General features: G+C 35.3%; 1 protein-coding gene across 1 annotated transcript in view; it reads right to left on the minus strand.

Annotated features, from left to right (window-relative positions):
- Positions 1-2,850: 2,850 nt before the first annotated feature.
- The window catches only part of MYOZ2 (myozenin 2), a 43,730-nt gene continuing 27,185 nt past the window's right edge, over positions 2,851-19,395 (minus strand). The window contains exons 5-6 of the mRNA XM_038581759.1: positions 17,087-17,270; positions 2,851-3,303 (exon numbers count right to left, since the gene is read on the minus strand). Coding sequence (XP_038437687.1) covers positions 3,069-3,303; positions 17,087-17,270 — 419 coding nt within the window. The 3' untranslated portion in view covers positions 2,851-3,068. The remainder of the gene's footprint in view (positions 3,304-17,086; positions 17,271-19,395) is intronic.

Below are 19,395 nucleotides of genomic sequence, written 5' to 3' on the forward strand. Positions count from 1 at the left end.
AAGTTTTGAAAAGTAGAAAATATTTTTCTTTAAAGGAATGGCTTTGGTGTATTATCACACTAGATGACTTCTTTCAATCTTGTGGTTTCTTAGTGTCATGCATTTCTTTCCTTTCTTTCCTGTTGGTTCTTCCTTTGCCTCTACAGGAGAAAGAAAAGAAAGATTACACAGATCAAAAGAATGCATGATGCTGAGCTGAAATGAGAAAATTTAATCAGAGTTTGCTTTTGTGTTTCTCAAATTTCAAAATTAAACATGCATGTTGCTTGCTTTATTGAGTTCATATTCAACAGCCTAAAAGCACAGCCTCCTTTGATCATGAGTGCCTGAGTGACTTTAAAGGGTGACTCTGAAATTATTTAGTTTATAGCTGTATTTACCCCAAATTAAGATAATGGAGATTTATTATTATTTTGTCTAATGTAATAAAATAGCTTAAGGCTGAATTTTATTCAGAAAGAGAAGATAAACAATGACTAGAGCATATATTTTAGATCCAGACTTACCGAGTTCTTCCCCTTCTGAGCTAGAATTAAGCAAATCACTTTAGTTCTCTAAGGCTCAGTTTTCGTATATAAAGTTGAGGTTATTTATAATACTTTCCTTGAAGGATAATTAATAAGAATACTTTTTACAAATGTTTGTTGAGTATCCTTTCTAAAACCATGAGTACAGTGCCTGGCATTTAGAAGTCCATCAACAAAAGTTATTTTTATTCTTTTACTTTTTCTTTTAGTTTTCTTTCTCCTTTATTCCATTTTTCATGTACACAAATGTGGCTGGAAAAGATGCCGCGCAGTCTGTCTGCTGTTCTAAATAGACTATCACATTTCTTCAGACTTTGAAAGATTTAGCTGTTTTTCAGGTCAATGGAAACCTATTCAGAATTCCTTTCAAATTCTTGATTGTGTAGCAACCAGAGTGTGAAATTTTGGCATTTCTAAAGGTGTCAGACAGCTGAGCTAGAATTAATAGACACTTCCAGGAAAGGAAGAAATACAATAGTGAACAGAGAGTTATTCCATCATTTTCTACCCAATCTTAAAAAAAAGAAAAAACACTTAAGATTTTCCCTTTATAAATACTCCTTTATGGTGCTGGGGGTGGTGGTGAGTATTGTTCTTTAGCTAGCATATTTAATTGCTGGGCCCCCTTTCGGTGTTTGATAGAATGGTGACATTGAGCATACAGTTTAATTATTTGGAGATAGTTGAAATCATGCAATAAAACTTAATTTAATGAGAAATAGTAACTTGTTTCAAATTGCTAATTAAAACTAAATCAGGGGTGCCTGGGTGGCTAAGTGGTTGAGTGTCTGCCTTTGGCTCTGATTGGGATCCCAGGGTCCTGGGATGGAGTCCCTCATCAGCTCCCTGCAGGAAGCCTGCTTCTCCGTCTGTCTATGTCTCTGCCTCTCTGTGTGTCTCTCATGAATAGATAAATAAAGTCTTTAAAAAAACCCTAAATCATTTCATCATAGTGCATAATACAATATGACTAATTTTCATTTTTTAAAACATTAAAAATGGACCCACAATGGCATATTATTATTTTAAAACAGATAAACATCAAACTTAAATAAAACTAAGTTATCTTAAAGATATATTTTAAGTTATACAAATTCTCTATAATTTCAGTATGTATTAATACAATATTTTGATATTACTACTTTCTAGTGATTGCATTGTTTCATTAGCAATTAAAAAATTAAAAATTTCTCTGCTTACAAGACTAGAGGATGATTAAAACAACCACCAATTCCAACACTACATATACAGATTCTTTTGTAAGTATGTAATGTTGTTATGTGGCATTTTCCTTACTATCTACTCTCCTTCCTGAACTTAACTCTGGTGCCTAGTTTTCTATGGATGAAACACTCCTTCTCTGGCATTAACATCTATCACAGAACTCTTAACTGAATTGAAATAGGAAAAAGTGATACTTATTTTTACTAGCTCTAATGAGATCTACTCCCTCAATCATATTTCAAGACATATCTATAACTTTATATTAATTTGAATCTTTTATATCAAAATGTTCACATATCTCATGATTGTTGTATGCTACATAGCTTTCAGATGCTTTTGTGCTCTTTCATTTTTTTGTTTTTGTTTGCATCTTAGAGCATATACTCCCTACTATTTAAGGACTTAAGTAGAATTTAAAGATTCAGCAAAATAAAAAAAGCTACTAATTCAAATTATACATCTCTCTCATGTACATATATATGTACATGTATATGTATGTTAGCATATATTTTGTTATTACTGCTCAAAAAATGCATACATAAGGTTGAACCTGATCAACACACAGCTTTGGGATTTATGGAGCTTAAATTCCAGGTACACCCTGGAGAGAGATTAAGACTAGTTTGACGTTCATTGAGTCATTGTCTCCCTGTCTCCTTGACTTAATACCAAATGAATACAGTAACCCAACTATCTTTGGAGAATGTCATCTGGAATAGCTATCTAGTGATTCAATGCTGGTCAAAAAATACAAAGCAGTTTAGAAATTCTAAGAATGGCTGATGAAAAGGCTTTATCCAGACATGCTGTTTTATCTTTGTCACCAGAAAGGAACTCTTTCCAACTCTTTTCTCCATCAATAATGTTTGTACATTGTCTTCCATAGCTTTTACCCCTTAAAGAGAACTCCAAATGAGTCTAAATATCTTGCACTGCACTTTAATTCTAGATTCCATTATTCAAGAATTGTTCATATTAAAGGAAAAGAAGATGCAACCTTTTGTTGTCAGTTACTCTTCTAGACTTTCTTAGTGAAGAGACTGGATTATTTAGACTAGGTGAAAACAAAATTATGAATAAAGACAAGTTGAGTTGAAAGTTTTTAAAACAAGATTTCAAATTGTTTATTAGTATATGATCTGAGATAGAATTTATTTATTTTTTGAGATAGAATTTAAATGCCATAAAAGGAGAATTGCTAAATTGCTACAAAATTATTGCTACTAATGAAGAGTGTAAATGACTGTGCCGGTAAATAGAATAATAAAACAGCAACATTTATGTTTAGAGGTTTTTGTGGCACATACAACTTTCTTTTCATAGGTCTTCTGTTTCTGGTACAGTGGTATCCTCTGTAGGCTCAGTTGTTATAACTATAGGAATATTCTCAGATATCCATCCCTTTGGAGTCCTATTAAAGGACCGTCTGCCAGAAAGAGGATTGGTAAAAGCCATAAATCGGGGATCTGTTAAAAGTAGTAGCTCAAAATCTGGAACCTTGAATTTAACCATTTTTGATGCTTTTTCAAAACCTCCAAATGGAGTGGCAACTCTGTGGGAAGTGAAAAGAAAAAGAATATATTAATTAATTTTCAAATTCATTTGCTAGAAAATAGAAAACAATTTAATTCATGATTTTATGGGCATGTTGTTATCTTATGTTCTTAGTACAATTTTCAGTTTTTGATCTCTGAGGCAAGTATTATTTAAGGACCATGCTTTTAAAATAAAACAGATAATTGTTAATATATTGGTATAAAATCCCTTTGTGTGTACTCTTTGTTTGGGACTAAATTAATCTATTCTATATCCTGAGCTCATTGAAAACATTTCTTGCCTTTGTGTCTTTGCTAACAATGTTTCCCTTGCTTAGATATTTCCTCCATGCCTTCTCTCCACCTGTGTATGTGTTATGGCCTTTACATATCAGCTTCCTCTCAATTATCCCAGCCTGCATACTGTTTTTAGCCAAATTCCTGTAGCATGCACTGTTTTGTATCAGTCATTTGGGTTCTTATGATATGGTACTTTGTCTTATTAGCTTTTTGAATTTTTCATAAGCTGATTTGGTTCAAGTTTGTTTTTTTGTGATATGGTTTGGTATAATGTATGAATTATAAACTCTTTGAAGGCAAGAAGTGTGTCTTTTGCATCTTTCTATCTCCACCTCAAAAACCTCACAGTTCAGGACACCTGGGTGATTCAGTAGTTGAGCATCTGCCTTTGGACCAGGTCATGATCCCAGAGTCCTAGGATTGAGTCCTGTATCAGGCTCCCTGCAAGGAATCTGCTTCTCTCTCTATGTTTCTGCCTCTCTCTGTGTCTCTCATGAAAAAATAAATAAAATAGTCTTAAAAAAAAAAAAACCAAAAACCTCACAACTCACAATTCTATTTTTCTTTTGAATAAAGTCCAACTTCTTATCTTGGCATTCAAGGCCCCACATAGCATTCTAGCTTTCTTTGAGTTAGCCATTTGTTTATTTATTTAGTGCCAGGCATTTCTAAATGTTAGGGATGTAACAGTGAACAATAGAGTCAAAATTTGAGCTCTTATATTCCTTTTTTTTTTTTTTTTTTTTTTAAGAGAGAGAAAGCATACATGCATGGGGTCGGGGGTTGGGGGCAGAAGGAGAGGGAGAATCTTAAGCAGACTCTACGCTCAGTCTCACAACTTTGAGATGATGACCTGAGCTGAAATCAAGAGTCAGATGCCTAGCCAACTGAGCCACCCAGGCACCCCAAGCTCTTATATTCTAATGAAGAAGATAGGTGACAAAAAACAAAACAAAACAAAAAAAAGAAAACCCAACATATAAATAAAACATCCAATAGTAATGAGAGCTATGCAGAAAATTAAAGTGGTATAATTTACTAGGGGTTACCAGGAATGACTAGAGAGGGAAAACTTCTCTGAAGCAGTGACATTTTAAAAAAATTATTTATTTGACAGAAGAACAAGCAGGGGGAGCAACAGAGGGAGAAGGAGAGCACAAGCTTAGCAGGGAGCCCAACGTGTGGCTTGATCCCAGGACCCTGGGATCATGACTTGAGCCAAAGACAGATGTTTAACTGACTGAGCCACCCAGGCACCCCAAGAGGTGACATTTAAACTGTCATTTGAAGGCAAGAAGTTAGCCTTGGGCGGTACAGCTGAAGCACATCACTATTTCAGGCATGAGGAGTAGGTAATGCAAAGAATACGAGGCAGAAATAATGTTGATATGTTCAGGAAAAGAAAGAAGGCCTGTGTTGGTAGACAAGTAGATGAAGGTTGGTAGAGGGAAGAGAAGACAGAGAGATGGCTTGTACAGGACTCTGTCCAAATGAGGAACATGAATTTCATTCTAAGTGTGAAGCGAAACACTGTAAAATGTTAAGCAGGAAAGTAGTGTAATCTGATTAAATTTTTGTAAGGGTTACTCTCCTTGTTGTTGGCTCTGTGATAAGAGAACAAGAATGGAAGGAGAGAAGATACTGGTAGCAGTTCAACTGATAAATCATTGTGGCCTGAATTTTTAGGTGTTTTCCATGAAGACGGAAAGAAGTGGGTGGTTTCAGGATGTGTTTTAGAGTCCACAGGATTTTCTGATAAAATGGATAAAAATTGCGGAGGAAATCTAGAAATCAAGGATTAGTTGTACCTTTAGAGTTTTAGCAACTGGCTGGTGGAAGACAGAGAGGAACAGGTTTGGTGCGTGGGTGGAAAGGTCACTTATGTCTGTTTACCCTGTTCTCTTTTTATGCCTGCTTTGTTCCAGCCAAATTGAATCCACTGCTTACTCTTCCCCTGTATGCTCTCCTACCTTTAGATATACTCTTTTTTTCTCTGGTGGAGCACTCTGACACTTACTACTACATTTCTAAGTATCCTTTAGGTTATAACTTACAGTTCTAATTTGCAATTCCAAATCACCTTCAAATTCTTTAAGTTCCACATATGTTATTTAAATCATGTATTTCTTTCTTCTTGAAGCTTTCCGCGATCTCCCACAGCCAGAAGTAGCTGTTTCTCCTCTAAATTTCCATGGATTCTGTTTTTACCTCCCCTGAAACCCCATTTCCTGTCTTCCATTATATACATCGGTGTATCTGCCGTTTTGTTTTGGGTTTTTTTTGTTTTGTTTTGTTTTGTTTTTTGTTTTTGTTTTTGTTTTTGTTTTTGCCAAACTGTCCCTCTGGAGGACTGGAATTCTTTCTGATCTTTGTTAACTCATTACGGTATACTTGTGTCATGCTTTGTACCTAGAAGATCTCCATACACATTTGGACAATGGAACTGGGGAGACTACATGGATTGCCCAGTATTGTGGAGATTATTTTAAAGCCTGGGAGAGATCTGATTTTCTTTTTAGCTCAGTCACTCTCTTCTCTTTCTTGAATATCTTAACTTCTATGTGACAATAGTGAGACCATGGAGTCTGGTTAGGTAAGGAGACAGTGGTTGATGGACTTTGAAAAATGGGATGGCTTTGACATGTGAGGTGTATTATTGAAGAAAAGAAGAAATGAACGATAAAGAGGCATTGTGATAGAGAGCGGGGTGCTTGACATTGAGATTTTGAAGGCAACATGGGAATTGGTAATGACAAAGCCAAGAATGGCTGAGGGGAGACTGAGAAAGTAACCCTTAAAATGAGACAAAGACTTGAAAGGGCGGAGAGTTCAGTAAATCATATGTGGATAATGAAGCCACCAAGAAGGATGACAGGAATAGTATAAAGGAGGAAGACAGCCAGACACTAAAATCCTCAGTGAGGAGAATGTCCACAGAGTGGATAGAGGATTTCAACTATGACTGAGCAGATGGTACATGGTGTCACATGGTTAGAATCTCTGTCTTGTTTCCCATAATTTTCTTGTCTTCTACTAATTTGCTCCTCTCTGAAGAACAGTATGTTTTATTTTCTATTGCATCTGTTTTCATGATGACTGACCTGAGGATATTTCCCCCAAACTGCTGTGGAAGATATGGATAATAACAGGTCACTGATTGATGCAGTAACCTCCATCCAAGGTAGTACTTAGCAATTGTATTATGTAGAATTTCACATCCAGGTCCTAAAACCATTATTCTGGAGGTAAAAGAGATCAGTTTAGAAAAGAACTTGAAGAACTTAAATTATTATTCAAGTTCTTTATGATCATTAAATTTCAGAAGGCATAGTAATAATTAAATCTAATATTTATTGATATGCCAGACCCTTTTTTTATGTGCTTCTCAAACTTTATTGGTAGAGAAGTCACACTGTGGTCTTGCTAAAAAGCAGACACTGATTCAGTCAGTCTAGTGTGTGTCCTGAGATTCTACGTTTCTAACCAGTTCCCAGGTAATGCCAGTGCTACTGGTCTGTGGGTCATATTTGAATACAAAGGTTTTACACATTTTTTTAATTAAAAACATATAACCATATAAATCGGTTCTATTTATATCCCTATTCTATAGATGAAATGGAGACACAACTAAATTAAATGATTTGTCCAGTCATGCATCTATTAAGTTGTTTAACCAGGATTTAAACCCGGTCAGCCAGATTCATGGGACGCCTGTTTTTCTAGTCACTGCTCTATACCACACCTCCATGAGATAATTCTTGGGGAATATTGGGCCTTCTGAGATCACTTTCTAAGTAGAATAGTGTATTTAGGAATGTCAACCTACTTGGCTGTGTCTAAGTGATGTTAAACAGGTTGTTGTCCCATTCATGATGCAACTAGCTGATGCAATGTCCCACATTTCGTCATTTGATTTAGTTAATTGAAGAGTCTTTATGACTTAGAGTTGATTTAGTACATAAGTAAAACTTCTTATTCTTGGGTGTCCAAGATGTCCAAAACAATATTTTATCATTTTAGAAGATGGCCATCATGTATCAAGTCTGTTCATTTGTTGATTCAGTCATTTATTTACACAACAAATTACTTATGGCTTATTATATCTAAACACCCTTTTAAGGAATTCAAAGTGGGAAATATTGCAGTAAATCTTACAGACAAGAGTGAAACGTGAGGAAAAAAATAACACATCATTGAATAAAATAGTTGCTCCAAGAAATAGTGTCCCGCATGCAGAGAAGCTTAGGGTAAAAAGCACCTTAGTCTGCCTGGTTGGCCAGTAACCTCTTCCTTAGCTTGGAGCTACCTAATTTGCAGGCCCCAAATGAAAAGTTGGGGCTCCTTGTTAAAAAATTGTCAAGAATTTCAAGGCAAAGACCGCAAAGCATTGAAAACCAAGCAAAGCTCTTCAAAGCATGGGCACCCCATGCAATTGCACACACCTCACACCCACTCGTTGGAGTTCAAGAATATATGGTTATCCATTGGATACAAAAGGCTAGAGTTCAACATTTCTGAAGATAGGCTGAATTTGGCCAATTAACCTTGTATTTAGTAATTTCAAACATGAATTTTACTCATTTATTTATTTTTCCTAAATTAACTCAAAGAAGAAATGCTCTTCTGCCACTGAAATGTAATATTTGAGTTTGACATTTAATGCATGACTTTTTATCCAGCTTGGTTTTGTTTTTCCCAATTTGTAGGTCATTTTCATTTCTTGTAAATGAAAACATTCCCTTCCATTTCATCACCTATTTCCTACCTCCTACCACTGATCCAGTGAAGATTATTGCTTGAAAAGCAGATTTTCTTTTCTTTGGCACCATAGAGATTATATCTTACTTGTTTGAATGTTTATTGGCCTCACCACACAAAATAAAGTCCATTAACAGAGATATTAAACATTCAAAGTGAGAGATTATTTGAAAGATTCTTAAGATATCTAAAAACCAGTCAAGTTTTACTCAAATTTAGTGAAGCAAAAATTTCCACTAAAAGATTTGGAATGTTCTATTGAAAGATAACTGTGCATCTCTCTAATTCCTATAACATAAACACTTTAAACAAAGATCTGACTTAAAATGATTTTTTACACTTGTCATCTATGTAGTGAGTAAGAAGTGTGTTTCACTCAGATTCACAGTTAATAGATGCCTTCTTGATTATTTTGATTGATCAGTAATGGGATTACATTTGTTAAAACTAATAGTGCTAGACCTATAATATGCCCATAATAGGGCAGCCCCAGTGGCACAGTGGTTTAGGCCTGCAGCCTGGGTCGTGATCCTGGAGACCCTGCATCAAGTCCCACATCTGGCTCCTTGCATGGAGCCCGCTTCTCCCTGTGTCTCTGCCTCTCTCTCTGTCTCTCTCTCTGTCTCTCTTTCTATGTGCCTCTATGAATAAATAAATAAAATCTTAAAAAATAATATGCCCATAATAACTTCTGATTATTCTATAAGGTAAAGAATTATGTAAAATGGTTATATATAAATAAAAATAATTTTTTCTACTAAGTAGATATTGTACATAATACATTTAAAGGTATTTATGTAATCATAGATATATACAGATGAGGAAACTAATAGGAGAGGTTCAGTGACATGCTTAAAGTCATGTAGCTTTTTGAAGCAGAACTGGAAAACTTGCTCCTAGTTTACTTTTCTTCACATGTTATAAGGGCTGAACATAGTATTGTTTGACAAAGCACAATATTTAATATAAACTCAAAATGAGTACGAGAACACAAAGTTATAGTAAACCATGGGCCATTTAAAAAATATGTGATTAGGGATCCCTGGGTAGCGCAGCGGTTTAGGCCTGCCTTTGGCTCAGGGCACGATCCTGGAGACCCGGGATCGAATCCCACATCGGGCTCCCGGTGCATGGAGCCTGCTTCTCCCTCTGTCTATGTTTCTGCCTCTCTCTCTCTCTCTCTCTCTCTCTCTGTGACTATCGTAAATAAATTAAAAAAAAAAAAATTTAAAAATATGTGATTAGATCTGGGGGCCAATTCTTATCCAGTCATTATTATTGCTGACTGCAGTTAGACTATATCTTACCCTTATATGCCTTATTAACAATATCCAATAATCGTGTAATAATATGGTGCTACCAAATAATATTATTTTATTCTTTATAAAGGAATTTGGGAATATTGGAAACTACTTAATTTCCCTCTCTCTCTATTACTGTCATTTATTTTTGCAAAAGTGAAAAAAAAAGATATATTAGAAGTAAGTCTCAATATAATAATACTAAATTATATTTGAAACAGAAGGGTAATTATATTTCCTATTCCATTTTATTTTTTTTTTTTTTATTTTTAAAGATTTTGTTTATTTATTCACAGAGACACACACAGAGAGAGAGAGGCAGAAACACAGGCAGAGACACAGGGAGAGAGAGAAGCAGGCTCCAGACAGGAAGCCTGACGTGGAACTCGATCCCGGGTCTCCAGGATCGCACCCCAGGCCGCAGGTGGTGCTAAACCGCTGCGCCACTAGGGCTGCCCTCCATTTTATTTTTAAAACATGTAATACTTGTGTAGAAAAACTAAATTTCTGGTCAAATCATTTTCCCATAATCTCGAGTAGTTTGATAAATAAAGTCCTGTTAAATAACATACAACAAAAAAGATATTAACCCAGTTTGTACCTGGAAATTATTTTAATCTCTTAAATTACTGGAATGTGTTCTAGACTAATTCAAAGAATGGCTTGTATCACATCTAGCTTATAATCACCCAGATATCTACTGAGATTATTTTACCAATGTGATTTTTAAATTTAACTGAAGTGTAAGATACATTATAAAAGTATTACAGGGATCCTGGGTGGCGCAGCGGTTTGGCGCCTGCCTTTGGCCCAGGGCGCGATCCTGGAGACCCGGGATCGAATCCCACGTCGGGCTCCCGGTGCATGGAGCCTGCTTCTCCCTCTGCCTGTGTCTCTGCCTCTCTCTCTCTCTCTCTCTCTGTGTGACTATCATAAATAAATAAAAATTTAAAAAAATTCTATAAAAAAATAAAAAATAAAAGTATTACAAATCATAAGGTAAAACTTGATGAATATTATTTATTTTATAATTATTTGTTATTAGTATATTAAAATATCATTAATTTTTATGTTGGCCTTGTGCTCTGTGATTGTGCTAAATTTACTTACTAATTCTAATTACTAACTTGCTGCTTTTGAATTTCATATGGACATAATCCAGCCGTTTGTGAATGAGGATAGTTCTATTTTTCCTTTCCTATACTTACACCTTTTGCTTATTATTGTTTCATTATCTAGCATGGGTCAGAAAACTTTTTTGTCTGAAAATGTGTAAGAATATTTAATTTTGACTTTTACCTGTAAAAAATATTTTCACTGGATATAGAATTATAGGCTGGCAGTTATTTATTTAATTTTTAAAGGTGTTATTCCATTGTCTTCTATAAATTCTAGTTGTCTTATTTTTACCCTTTTAAAATGGTTGTCTTTTATTCCTTGGCTTTAAGATTTTCTCATTCTCTTTGGTTCAGCAGATTTCCAGTCATGTGCCTTTGTATGGCCTACTTTACGTTATCCTTCTTGGGCTGTGTAGGACTTCTTGAACCTAAAGTTTGATATCTTTTGTCACTTTTGAAAAATTCTTAGTCATTAACTCCTCAGATATAGCTTCTGGCTAATTTTCTCTCTTATTCCCTCATAAGACTCTAATCAAACATGTATATTGGCATTTTTTACATTTTTAAGTTCCTGTTCCAGATGCATCTTCCTCCATTTTACTGCATTTTGAATCCTTTTTTTCTTTCTGCTTCAATTGATCATTTTCTGTATCAGTTTATAAATCCTCTCTTCAGCTATGTTTAATCTGCTATGAAATCTATTTATTTAATTTTTAAAGACATTTTAATCATTAAATATAACAAAAGTACAGAAAACCTGATCAAAATGGACAACAGCTTATTATAAAGTGAACAACTTTGTGGGCAGCCTGAGTGGCTCAGCAGTTTCAGCCCAGGGTGTGATCCTGGAGACCCGGGATTGAGTCCCGTGTTGGGTTCCCAGCATGGAGCCTGCTTTGCTTCTCCCTCTGCCTGTGTCTCTGCCTCTCTCTGTCTCTCTCTCATGAATAAATAAAATATTTTAAAAACAAAACAAAACAAAAACTCTTGTAACTACTACACATGTCAAGTGTTACTCCAGAAGCCCTAAACATGTCCGTGCTCAATCCCAGCCCTCTCCTGACCCTAGTAGTTAATATTTTGACTTTTATGGTAATACCAATTTGTAAAATATTTAAAAACCTTTCCTTATATGGTAATAATTCTATATCTCTAAATACTTTGGTTTACTTTTGCTTGTCTTTTTAAATTGTCTTTTAAAACATTTTTACACTATGGAGTTTCCTTTAATCTCTTCCTCCCATTTATTTATTGAAAATCCTGGAGTATTTGTCCTATAGAGTTTCCCACAGACTGAATTTTACTGATTGCATTCCCTTGGTGTTTTTAACATGTTTCTCTGTTCTTTATGTTTCTTGTAAATTTCATATGGATCCAACCACATAATCCTTTGACTTCTTAATTTCAGTTGTTACATGAATATTCCATTTTATTGTGCTTTACTTTATTGAGTTTGGCAGATGTTGCATTTTTTTACAAATTGAAGTTTTGTGGCAACCTTGTGTCAAGAAAGTGTATTGGCACCATTTTTCCAAAAGAATTTGTTCACTTCGGGGGATCCCTGGGTGGCTCAGTGGTTGGGCACCTGTCTTTGGCCCAGAGCGTGATCCTAGAGTCCTGGGATCGAGTCCCGCATTGGGCTCCCTGCATGGAGCCTGCTTCTCCCTCTGCCTGTGTTTCTGCCTCTCTCTGTGTGTGTCTCTCATGAATAAATAAAATCTTTTAAAAAAATTTTTGTTCATTTCATGTTTCTGTGTCACATTTTCATGATTCTCACAGTATTTCAAACTTTTCATAATTATTAAACATGGTATTGTGATCTATGATCAGTGATTATGACTTGTTGAAAGCTTAGAGTTAGCATTTTTTATCAATAAAGTATATTTTAATTAAGGTAGTGCATGTTGTTTTAGACATAATGCTTAATATTCTATGGTATAGTGTAAATATAACTTTTATATGCACTAGGAAACAAAAAAATTCATCTGACTCACTTTATTATGATATTCATTTAATTACAGTGGTCTAGAACAGAACCCATGATATCTCCTAGTTATATCTGTATATTTTTCACTTATGTACAATTTCCATTTGATTATCTTAAAAATATTTTTATTAAATAAATTAAAATTAAAAATATTTTACTTATTTATTAGAGAGAGCATGAGAGGGAAGGAGCAGAGAGAGAGGGAGAAGCAGGATCTCCGCTGAGCAAGGAGCTTCACACGGGGCTTAATACCACTCCCCTGAGATCATGACTTGAGCTGAAGGCAGATGCTTAACTGACCGAGACACCCAAGTGCCCCTCCATTTGATTCTTTCTTAAAACATATTTCCAATCTGCTAAAATTCTTCATCTTGTTATCTATTTTCTTGAACCTATTTATCATAATTATTTTAGAGTAGCCAACATTCCAATAATTTGATCTTTTATATGTCTGTTTCTTTTGTTTATTTTTTTTTCTCTTTGTTTTTAGTCATTTGGTCTTGTCTTATAGTATGCTTGGTAATTTTTAATTGACTGATGAGCATTATGTATAAAATACTCTAGAAATAATTTGAGTCTCTGAATGGTGTTCTCTTCCTTCCTGAAAGGATTTACTTTTGTCTGTGGCAGGCAGTTTGTCATAAAAGAGGTGATTTTTATCCGGCCTAGGATTGTGTTGATTAGGACCGGCATTTATTTTCATGAAAGCTGGTCTATTACTTGTTCACCTTTATTCCAATGGTATAGCCTGTAGGAATCCCAACTAAAAGCTTAGAATATCTGGGTCTTTCCTCCTAGCAGACCATATATTCCTGTCTTTGGCCTTCTCTGATTCAAGACCGTTGAAAAGTTCACTCACTTTCTCTGCTTCTTATTAGTTGTTGCCAATAAATCAGCAAATGCCTTAATAGAGAAAGGTGACACCAAATGTTGGGTTTACATCTCTAAATTTCGCTCATGTCTAGGTGGCCCTTAAGTCCTTATTTCCTTGATGGCTTTTCAAACACTTATAATAACTAGCTTTTCTAGTTATTTTTTGAATTTGTTCTGATATAAAATGGTCTTCCATAGCTAGAAATGGATTTCCATTTCCTAGCTACGTAACTTTTTATAGACTATTTATTTAGCAAGCATTCAAAGCAAAAATATGGTTATACTGTACTGTTTGTTGAGTAGGCTTTTAGAGCAATGTATAAGCAACAAATAAGGCCTCAAATTTTGTGTAGCAAGGAACATATACTTTAAGGGCAAAAAGACTCTTAAAGCTACCTGTTTGGGATTGCCTATGTATCATCATATTTTGTTTCATCTACTATTTACCAATGATAAAGAATCTAAGAATCTTGCAGCATTATTTACAATAGCCAAGATACGGAAGCAGCCCAGTGTCCCTCAATAGATGAATGCATAAAGAAGATGTGGTATATATATTCCATTCGAATATACACAACAGAGTATTAGTCAGCCATAAGAAAAAAAGGATAAGATCTTGTCATTTGTGACAATATAGATGGACCTAAAGTGAATTTCACTTATATTTTGCTTATGCTAAGTAAGATAAGTCAGAGAAAAATACCATGATTTCACTTATATGTGGAATCTAAAAAAACAAAATCAATGAACAAACAAAAAGCAGAATCAGACCTACAAATACTGAGACAAACTGATGATTGTCAGAGAGTAGGGGAATTGGGAGCATGGGCAAAGTAGGTGAAGAAGAGTAGGAGATACAGGCTTCTAGTTATAGAATGAATGTTATGTGAATAAAGGTACAGCACAGGGAATATAGTCAATGGTATTATAATAGCATTACATGGTGACATGGTAGCTATACTTGTGATGAGCATAGCATAATGTAGAGTGGTTGAAGTACTATGTTGTACACCTGAAACTCATGTAACATCATGCGGTAACCATACTCAAATTTTCTTTTTTTTTTTTTTATTTTTATTTATGATAGTCACACAGAGAGAGAGAGAGAGACAGAGAGAGAGGCAGAGACACAGGCAGAGGGAGGAGCAGGCTCCATGCACTGGGAGCCCGATGTGGGATTCGATCCTGGGTCTCCAGGATCGCGGCCTGGGCCAAAGACAGGCGCTAAACCACTGTGCCACCCAGGGATCCCTCAAATTTTCTTTAAAAGTTGAGCATTACTTATGTACTGTCTCATAAAATCAGTGACTATGACTAAATAAACATTGGCATATTTGTGTGAAATGACATTCGAATGCATTAAAATAATAATGAAATGTACATTGACTTATATCAATTTATGTTCATAAAAAAGAACCTAAGAATAAAATGTAATATTAACATTAAGCTCTGATATTGATGTATATATAAAAAGAAATAAAAATTTCTCAAGTAAAGGGGAGGTATTAACAGGTTAACTTTTCTTTTTCTTTCTCTCACTGAAATAGCACTCACTTGGTATTTATACAATCAATAGGCATCTCTTTATAGCCAACCCAAATATATCAATGTGTTTGTAAAACTGGAAGCAAGCTGCTCAGCAGGTATGGGGTAATAAAGCCACAAGATACACAAGAAGTCACACAGCATCTCTAAAGCGTTAATCTCAAAAACAAGCCCCAAGTATTCTGTTATTTTCTATTTTTCCTTAGTGTTTTACTTTTTATAATTTTCTACACTTTCATTTTGGAAAAAAGTTATAACATTGACTAAAATGACCCTCCAACCTCCTTTCCCTGACACTCTTCAATCCCTCCTTAAATTCTATTGTATACCTCATTTATGCAATAGATATAGTACTAATACTATTAGTATTACTACTAATTCTAATTAGTATTAGTATTCTACTAATTAGTATTCTACTAATTCTATTGTATACCTCATTTATGCAATAGATGTACTAATACTATTAGTATTACTACTAATTCTAATTAGAATTAGTATTACTACTAATTCTAATAGTATTAGGTGTAATCCTAGTAGATCTATTACTAATAATTGGCATAATATTAATACCACTATTATGGTAGTGTGTGAAAACTAACATTCTAATAGTACAATAATTTTAAAAGCACTAAAGAAGATCACTATTTAAATGCAGGCTTTGTGGTATTCTTTTGTAAATCAAAGACTTTCATTTATTAATTTTCAAATGAATAGTGATTAGGCAGACTAAAAATTAGGTCTACTTTTCTGTGGGTTCAAAAGAGCATTATGGAGGTAGTTTTATTTATTTATTTATTTATTTATTTATTTATTTATTTGAGAGAGAGAGGGAGAGAGGAGTGTGAGCGAGGGTGGGAGGGCAAGGACATGGAGGAGGAACAGAGACAAAGAGAGAGAGAGAATCTTAAGCAGACTCCATTCTCAGCAAAAGCCTGTCATGGGGCCCGATTTCATAACCCTGAGATCATGACCTGAATTGAAATTGAAAGTTGAATGCTCAGCCGCTTGAGCACCCAGGTGCTTGCATACAAGAGATACTTTACTCTAAAATGAAAATCAAATGATCAAAGAATGGCTTATGAGACCATTAAAAATATATCTGAAATACTCCTGGGAACAATTAAAATTGGATAACAAGGAGAAATAAATATCTATTATGAATACTATCATGGAGATATTATTTGGCAATATTTTTAGTAACATAAATTTTGCTTTGTACATATACTGGAGTCTTGGGCCACAAATCCTTAAACTGCCTTTAATCTGGTTTAAAAAATGTAAGTTGGAACCTAGGCTTACAGAGTAATTCTCATAGTTGTATACATAAATTATTTCTGAAATTCTTGAATAGCACTGTCATTTGAATCAACACACAAAAATTAATATCAGCCTTTGAATGAGAAATTATTACTGATTTTTTTAAACATTAAATAATATGGGAGATTATCTTGATGCTATGACAGTGATAGTTTCTGAATCATTTCCTTCATTTTTGTACTAAAAAATACGAGGCTTGCCATATTAGTAATATTGCAACAATGAGACCTTGCCTAGGCTTGTGTAAGTTATCCTATATTGCTATTTTGAATCTATTCTTAAAAGAAAATTTCTGGGGATCCCTGGGTGGCTCAGCGGTTTAGCTCCTGCCTTTGGCCCATGGCGTGATCCTGGAGACCCAGGATTGAGTCTCACATGGGGCTCCCTGCATGGAGCCTACTTCTCCCTCTGCCTGTGTCTCTGCCTCTCTCTCTCTCTCTCATTCTCCCTCTGTGTGTGTGTGTGTGTAGTCTCTCATGAATAAATAAATAAAATCTTTAAAAAAAAATTTTTTTTCTACCAGAGAATTTAGTTCTCCATACCACTATATAGAAGCCTCAGTATTACATGCCAACAGTATCACCCAAGATAATTGGATTACCTGTTAAAGCTCCTGTAATCAGGCAGTTCTGCTTTTCCTTCAGGCATGAAAAATTTAGGGTATAAAGCCTCTAAAAGCTCCGGATCACCGCTAATGGCCTGTTCCCAGGGCGACTGATAGTACTTAGGAACAGCCGTGGTGTTGAACTTTTCAGGAGGAATCTCCTTCAGTGGTCCAGAATATCCTTTAAAAAAATAGAGCAAGAATAAATACAGAATGCCTGGGAGTCACTGAACTCCACCTAACAGTTTACCATGTTTAATTTTTCAAGCAAGAGGGAATCTATGAAGAATGCATCCTTTTTACGGTCTCTCAGAAAACAGTAGTCTGAAACTGTAAGACATTTTTAACCCCTTGCAACTTACGGAATTTTCAAAAGAAACCACTTCTCTCAGTGTTTAATTATACCAAATCATACAGTTATTTCTTCCTTGATTATCTTAGTATGCATTTGTTCCGTGAAGCTACTCACGTAATTTTGAAAATTTGTTTCCCTTACGTTAATTTAGAGAAGGCTTTGGATACCATGGAGAATGAATTAAGTTAAAAATATATATTTGGTGTCTACTGTGGTCTGGATGCTGGGGAGGAAGCAATGAAGACAAAATCTCCCTCTTCTGGGAGCTGATTCATTAGAGATAATACTTAGGTATTATCTATCTTAAGCTGCCGAGTGATCTGCAAACCGTTTAAGCTTCAAAATGGTGAAGAGCCTTATTTCCACACTGATCTTCCCTGATGTGCTCATCCTATGTTTACTTTGTTCTTAAAGATTTCTTACCTAACTTTCCTGCTTCTGGTCTCACCTCAACTTCTTGTGGGAGCTGGAAATTTTTTGTAAGTGCCATTTAAAAATCACACAAATTTTGGCATAAACTTTAAACCATTTTCACATGCATCAAGTGACATTCTTCAAGTATTCAAAGGCAGCTGTGTACTCTCTATCTACACCACCATACTGCCTCATCGTGTCTTTTGCATAATTCTCTTTTCCACTATGTCAAAACCCTTTACCATTTGATTATTCTTACTTTTACATTCTTCTGATGTTCTATGTTTTCTATTTTCTCCTGTCAAATCATGCCTATCCTTCCTTTATACTAAAGAGTTTATCTCCTCCAAAATATCTTGCTGATAATGCCATCTCTAGGCAGTTATTTGCTTGCGGTAATTAAATTTTCTTTTGATTACCTCCAGGATCTCATGGTAATCTCTTCTGACAGACTTCTTTTTTCTGCTGTCCACTTACTTAGTCAAACCTCTTTTCTTATACTATACATTCTGCCTAGAAAATTCCATTTATATTCATCGTTTTAATTGTGACCTACATATTGATGACTCTTTTTTTTTTTTTTAATCTCTAGGCCCTTCTGTTCAACCACCCGTGTATTTGTCCAAATGAATATTCCTCTTAATAATCTGTCTAGACCTATATGTAGCCATTGTCTACTACCTCTTGCTTCTTCTATATTGGTTATCTTGGTCAATGTTATCCGTCTACTCTTAGATGCCCAAGACAGAACATTATCCTAAATATCCCCTCATTCCCACAACAAATCATTAAGTATTACCAGCTGTGCTTCTTAGGGATCCTAAAATAGTGGCTATCAACCTTTGTTTCTGAGTCACTTTGGGCTCTATTTAAAATGTGTATAATGGGTTCTTCCCTCCAGAGATTTGGCTTCCGTAAGTCTCAGATATGGTCTCCAAATCTCAGGGCTAGGGATTTGTAAACAGAACATTGGGAAAACTTGCTCTAGAAAATTCCTTCTTTCCTCTTCATTTCTGTTACTACTGCCTTGGCTCAGGCCTTGGCCAGCTCTTGCCTGGGCTTTCACAATAGCCTTCATACTAAACCTTTAGCTCCCAACCCCTTCCCTGTACCCTCCACACTGCTGCTTGAGTGACCTTTTTAACTGGAAGACTGGATCACATCACTGACCTCCCTTTCTTAAGGTGCCATGATGGCTCCCCGTGACAAAAACCTAGATTACTCAACATGGCACACGTGGCCATACCCCCATCCTACCTCATCTCCTGTCATTCTCCTCTCACATATTTATGCTCCAGAACTTAGACCTACTTGACACTTGTGTCCCGTTATGCTTCTCTGCTTCCTTGTTCCATTAGTTCCCTGTGCCCGGAATGCTCTTTCTACTTCATGCCACCTGCAAATTCCTACTTTTAAGCCTTAGCTTGAGGTTCCATCTTCTACTTAGCCTTTCCTGTCTCCCCTAGGGGCGTGTTCCATTTGTTTTGTTTTGTTTTGCTTTTCCATTTGTATAGTATACATAACTCCATTATCATAA

Source organism: Canis lupus, chromosome 32, assembly GCF_011100685.1.
Source record: "Canis lupus familiaris isolate Mischka breed German Shepherd chromosome 32, alternate assembly UU_Cfam_GSD_1.0, whole genome shotgun sequence".
Lineage (NCBI taxonomy): Eukaryota > Metazoa > Chordata > Mammalia > Carnivora > Canidae > Canis > Canis lupus.